Below are 6,598 nucleotides of genomic sequence, written 5' to 3' on the forward strand. Positions count from 1 at the left end.
AACCACTTTTATTTCCCCTTCCAGCAGAAGAGCAATAAAGGTCTCTGACACTTGGACATCATGGAAAACCCTCTGCCCTGCCACGGGAGGAAGTGGGAGCAGAGAGGATCCTCAGCCAGCAGCCTCCTCCCGCTGCTGCTCCAGCCTGGCAGTTGAGCTGCAGAAAAGCAGCTCCTCTCTCCATAGTTAATCTTCTGTTGCCACTAGCTGGTCAATGCGGGTACTCTTGGAAAGCAGCAACTCCCTGAGCACAGCCTGCCACACTGTTACAGATTCCCAGCTTTAACTGGGATTTTCACCCCAGAAATTACCTGAGACAGAGCCGAACTACTTCAAATCCACACTGCCACCATGCTGGACAAGCCATGGCCAGCCTTGCCTTCAGGGAGAGAAGTGGTTATCTGAGGACCAACCCATTTTCATGGGCATTTTGTGCCTACAGCCTTTCTGAGTGTTAGAGAGCTCACCTCTCCTGCAGCCACAGCAGGTAGATCTCCAGCTCAGGATCTACATCACCAGTACAACCTCAACCTGAGCAGAGCTTTCCTTCTTTTCCTTTTCAACTTCAAGAACTCAGCAGCTTCAGTAACCACACAGCTTCATACAAAGAGGGGAGAAAAATGCTACCAGGAGGATTTCTCCCTTCCCCACACCCTCCCCAGGCAGCCCCTACCACCAGGGACCTGGCCCAGACAGCCATGTGTATCTGTGGATGGGTATGGAGAAGAAGGGAAGAATCCTCTGGTTTCAAGTTTACATCCCCCCCAGCCCCTCTCCCAGGGAGTCCACCAACGTGTCTCATCTTCACTGGACCACCTCACTGAGGCTTTTTGACTCCCTCCACTTGCCTGGTGCAAGACGTGACTCTTTACCCTTTGGACTACCTTGGGAACATCGGGGGGGGGGGGAGGGAGGGGGGGGGGGGAGGAAAACAACATGCAAAAAAACCCCAGACAATATTTGATTAACCAAACCTCTGGCTGGATATGCACTGCAGCTCTTCCAGTCAAGTCCAGCAGATGCTGGTTAACAGCAAAGTAAGTTTTGAAACCAAACTTTGCTCATCAGCTTCTCCCTGCAGAGACAGCTCTGGTTTTCACAGAATCACCAAGGTTGGAAGAGACCTCAAAGATCATCAAGCCCAACCTGTCCACAGACCTCATGACTAAACCATGGCACCAAGTGTCACGTCCAATCCCCTCTTGAACACCTTTTAGATGCCTTGCCCTCCAGAGCAGGCTCTCATGCCAGGCACACTGTCCCATCCACATGACGCTGCTCCAGATCTCACAGGCCAGCTCAAAGCATTTCTGCATGGCAGCATTAAATGGCTACAGCGGCACTCACGTTTCCCAGGTACCCTCCAGCCTCTCCACCCCACTTGGCAAGAAGAGGAGCTGCCAACAAAAGCCAGAGTGGTGAAACACTGCTCGAGAGTTCTCAGAAGTAGCAGGAAATTCAAACAATCCACAGGGAACTAAGTGCTTTCCCTTATTTTAATGGGTTCTTACTCTAAAGAGGAGAAGTTCAAGCCACAGGATGGCTTTAGGCGAAGTTAAGTAAGAAGACAAAAGAAGTGGCACAGACCCACTGATGAGCTGGAGGAGCTGCACAGCTCCAAGAAGCAGGGGATGATCATCAGCCAGGCAGAGGGGCCATGGTGGGGCACCCGTAATGTAGCTGCAGGAGCAACCTTCTCTGACAACCACCAAAACAAAGCATCTGGTAGCACTGCAGACACTCATCAAACAGCATCCATTAAAGCCATTTATGAGAAGTGTGTAGTAAACTGTTCTTATCTAAGCCACTACCGGGTAAGAGCAGCGGTGAAAATTCGTCTGCCTCTTCCCTTCTCTCTCCTCTATATTTATCTGCTCACACATAGACGGAGCTCGTCGAAATTAGCTCGGAAGCTAACTGCTTCATTCCCTCAATTGCACTTCAAGCAGGCTCCGCTGCTCGTGGAGCAGCTATTGTACAGAACACATGGCTGCTGACTAAATCAAGACACACACCTTCCACAGACCTCGTTCTACAGGAGTGAAGTCAATGATAGGCTGCACCGCTTGCCAGCGTAATGCTGGAAGAGTTAGAGGTGGGGAATACCGCAGAGCATCAGTTGGAGCCAAGGTTAAGGAAAGGGCAGGATGCTTTTTCAGGAAAGGGGATGCACAGCAATTCATAATGCACTGGTGGCAAAGTTACATTTGTCATTTCCTGCCACCACTGTGCTTTGCTGGGTAATTTTATAGTAATGTAAATGGGGGGAGGAGGGGGCAGGGAGAAGCATCCTTCTTGTCTCTAATGCAAGAGAGAAAAAGAATATAAACTGAGGCACAGGGAATACAGAAACCAAGACACCCTGCTGAAGAAGGGACGTCAGGTAAACTAGAGATGCCCATCCCTGTCTCGGCAGCAGGTCCCCTGCTGCAGCCCTGGGGAAGCACGTAGCAAGGAAACAAAGTTTTCTATCTCCCGTGGGAGAAGATCAACTCATTCCCTGCTGGCCTCCACACCCGGGTGCTGGCTGTGCCCATGGTGGAGCCTCTGGCAGTGGAGCATCACCAGCCCCCACACAGCCCTCAGCAGGTGAACAGCTCCAGCTGTTCCTGCCGCTCCAAGCACCTCGTGGGGCCGGGGTTCAGCTGTGTGGAGATGCAGCGCTTAGGGATATGGTTTAGTGGTGACTGGGCAGTGTGAAAGTCACAGCTGGACTTGATGATCTTAAAAGTCTTTTTCCAACCTAAATGGTTCTATCATTCTAAATTTCACAGAACTGCAGATGAGGCTCTGGCACCTGCCAGCCTTCAGTTACAGAACCCCCAACCCCTCTAGCACAAAGGGGTGAGAAGAGGCACAGGAACTGCTCCAGCATCAGGAGACTCACTAGGCTGGGAGCTGCTGAGCAGGCCCAGGACTACAGACTGCCTGCTTAAACCAACTCCTCTCCACCAAGCAAGGCAACATTTCATTTCTTGCTTCCTGCTCTGGAAAGACTTTTGAGCCCTGCAGAATGGGATGGCCTCAATTTACTCCCAACATATTTCACTTCAGAGTCTGTAGTATCAGCACCACATCTCAGCTCTGTCTGCTTTATGCTTTTCTTTTATAGATTTATTTAGTTATTTAATTAATTTTAAGTTTCAAAACCTCTTCCAGGCTGCCAGTCAGACTGGCTGACCTGAGGTGTGTGTTTAGGAAGTCTTCCTCCCCCTTCCTTACACCCATGATGTCAGGAAGTGGTCTTTGCTAGCAGCAGTGAAAGAGATTTTAGGAGCCCTCAGTACATTTGCAGTCAGCAGGGCAACCGCTCTCGCACATCTTCCAGAGCTCAGCAGCCACCAAACACGTTCAGCAGCACACATAAATACATAGCAGCATCAGGAATCAGCCAATGACAAGGGCTAGTGAGGATTTTGGCAAAGAGCAGCCACTGTTTAAAACAATCCCTGATCCTATATCACTCCAGAGCCATCTGACTCACCTCCCACATGTTCTGTGATTTTCACCTCCCAGAGCCCATTACAAGGCAGCAGCAACTCTCTGGTTCCCAACCACCACTGAACTTAGAAACGGATGTGTGTGGGGGGGAAGCCACTACAGCAAACTCCAGCTTCATTTCCTGCACTAGGAAAACGAGCCAGCAGAAATCCTCTAAGACACTTGTCCAGAAAAGAGTTAACTGACTGTGAGGAGTCTCAGTTGCCACACCAGGAGACAGGGAGAAATGCAACAAATTTGAAATATCAGAGCATCCACAGCAATTCATGAGCTAGACCTTGGGGAAGGACAAGTGTTTTACCTGCTCTGGAGGCAATGTGCTGATTAATTTCAGGACCATGATGAAGCCATCCCACCATGGGCAAAGCTTCCATTTATCTTCTCACCTGCCTAATGCCTGTGGGTTCAGGGAAGCAGGTGGAGAAGTTTTGGGGTCTTTTGTGCAGGAAGGGACAGCAAAAGCAAAACCTCTACAGTTTTGCACAAGACATGCTGCATATTCAGGAGAGCATGCATAACCAATAACCTAGGCAATCCAAAGAGAATTTTTTAGACCAAAGCATTCATTGGTGTCTCTCTACTGGCAGTCACTCACAGAAATAAGATTTGCTAGACAAGATCCTGCCTCTGATCTATCAAGACAAATTTCTCTCCTCCAACTTGAGCTATTACTAAGCTATACACAGAGGGTTTCTTTGCCTTCTGGTATATTTAGAGCAGTGTGAGATCCACACCCAGTCCCTGAAGGACCTGCACTCTCATCTGAAAATTCCAGCCCATGAACCCTGAAACTTCTTGTTACTTTCATTCACTGTAAGGTAAACGTCCTGCCTACTGCACCAAACATTTGATTCTTCACTTTCATTACTTGAAACAGCACATCTGCTTTGTTTGGGATTTTGGCAGTTGACCAACCATGTCTAAGGAAGCCACACTACAAAGCCAGAGCCTAAGAGGCTCAAAAAGTACCAGCAACTCATTTATTACAGGTGCTTGCTACAGGAAAACTGCACGAAAGGTAAAAAGGACGGGACCAAGAGATACAGCCAGTTTCCTACCCCAGCACATTGCACCTAGCAAAAGGTTTCACTTCCATGAGGAATGGGAAGGGACTTGCAGGAGGTGCCCAGCTGGGCACAACTCAACATGCCTGGCACACGCAGGGCGAGATGCTGGGCATCAAAACCCAGCGCTGTCAAGCAGTATCTCAGACCTTCCACAGTTAAGCAGGTATTTGAATTACCCTGGGCATCAGACACCAAAAAAAAAAAAAAAAAAAACCCAAAAAACAAGAAAGCAAGTGGATAAAGAAGAGATCAACAAAAAAACATTTGGAGACTTGGCAGAGTAAACCCGGCGCTGTCCATACAGCATTCTGAACAGATCCCTCGGGGGGTCCTCAGGCTGCTTAAGGCACAGAAAAAGCTAAAAGTGACAAGATGCAACTCGGGCACCTCTTCTGAGACAGTAGGATCCAGCACTGAGACAAAAGTGCAACAACAGAACGATGTCTACTCCCATCCTCCTCCCCACACAAGCTGAGATAGGAGGAAAGTCCGCAGGCGTTCGCCACAGCCCCAGGCGTGGAGTTGTGCGTAAAGCAAGAGCCAGCTCCGAGAATTAAGACGAAGCCTTTACAAAATTAGGCTCTAGCTTGGAAAACCGCCTCTCCCTTTCTCCCAGGCTCGGCGGTACCTCCTCCAGGGCTAAGCCTTCAAGTTGGAGCACAAGAGGCAGAACCCAGCACTTTACAGCCTGAGCCGGGAGGCTTCGCTCTCAAGGCTTTAGGGCTTTTACAAGGCAGCAGCCCTCAGGCCCTACTAAAAAAATCCCTCCCCAGAAGGAAAAAAAATCCCCAAACAGGGTGCAGCAAGGGCAGCGGCAGAGAGCTCCAAAACACAACCAGGCTGTCCACGACAAGGGACACACACACACACACGCACGACTCAAAAATCCCGGCGCGGCAGGGTGGCAGCATCGGGATGCTCCGCGGCCCCGGGAGGTGCTGGGGTGAGGTGGGGGGTACCGGTGGGACAGGACAAGATGCGGTGCCTACCGAGGGTGAAGAAGGGTAGCTCGGTGTTGTCCAGATCGTCCTGCACGGCGACGCGGCCGGGCAGCTCGCTGCGGACGAACAGCAGCAAGCGGGAGTCGGCGGCGGCAGCGGCGGCGGCAGCGGGCGGCGGGGCTCCGCTCCAACTGATATCGTTCTCCCGGAGCACCGGCAGCGTGGACACCGTCACCGTCTTTACACGGCATGGACCGGGGGGTTCCCGCGACGACGCCGCCGCGCCGGGCCCGCCGCCCAACATCACCGGCAGCAGCAGCAGCAGTACCGGCAGCAGCAGCAGCAGCGGGGGAGGCGCGGCGGCAGCGGCGGCGAGGCGGCGGGGAGGCGACGGAGCAGCCATGCCGGGCCGGAGCCAGGCGCAGAAGAGCCGCGGCGAGGCGAGGAGAGGGGAGGCGAGCGGAGCCGGGCGCACTGAGCAGCCCCAGCCCGCCGCCGCCGCCGCCGCCCGGCTCCGCCTCCCGCCCCGCCCGCTGCCGCCGCCGAGCCTCCGCCGCGGGGACTCGCTGCCGCTCCTCGGCAGCCAAGCGACCCTGCCCAGGGGGGCGACCTACTGCCGCTCCCCGGAGGCCGAGCCACCTTGGCCAGAGGGGACCTTCCGTCGCTCCCGGTGGTCGAAGGTCCCGGCCCGGGGTGCTTAACCGCTGCACTCCCCGGTGGCCGGGCGACCGTGCCCGAGGGAGACCGCCTGGAGAGGACCCTCCGTCGCTCCCCGGTGGCCAACGGACCATCCCCAAGGGGGATCCTCCTCCGCTCTCCAGTTGTCAGAGAACCCTGTCCAAGGGGACCCACTGCCGCTCCCCGGCTGAGCCTTCTCCGCTCTGCCTCGGTAGTTTAATGCCCTGAGCCCACTCCCACCGGCCCTAGCCTCCCCTTCTCCTCCTCCCGCACATAGTCCGCCTCGGCCCGGCAGCCCGCACGGCTCCGTTGCCCCCTTGTCTTTTCCTGGTTCTCCTGCCTGCGCTTCCCGCTGCCTCTGGACTGCTCCCGCTTGCTGCTGCTCGGTGCCTGTTACCTCGCCCTTTCCCT

General features: G+C 53.7%; 1 protein-coding gene across 1 annotated transcript in view; it reads right to left on the reverse strand.

Moving 5' to 3' along the window:
* Positions 1-5,912, reverse strand: part of ASTN2 (astrotactin 2) — a 438,091-nt gene extending 432,179 nt beyond the window's left edge. Inside the window, exon 1 of the mRNA XM_068155636.1 lies at positions 5,558-5,912. Coding sequence (XP_068011737.1) covers positions 5,558-5,912 — 355 coding nt within the window. The remainder of the gene's footprint in view (positions 1-5,557) is intronic.
* Between the last annotated feature and the right edge of the window lie 686 nt (positions 5,913-6,598).

The sequence above is a fragment of the Melanerpes formicivorus genome, unplaced genomic scaffold (assembly GCF_026170545.1).
Source record: "Melanerpes formicivorus ecotype bairdi unplaced genomic scaffold, bMelFor1.0.p_v2 SCAF_33, whole genome shotgun sequence".
NCBI classification, from domain to species: domain Eukaryota; kingdom Metazoa; phylum Chordata; class Aves; order Piciformes; family Picidae; genus Melanerpes; species Melanerpes formicivorus.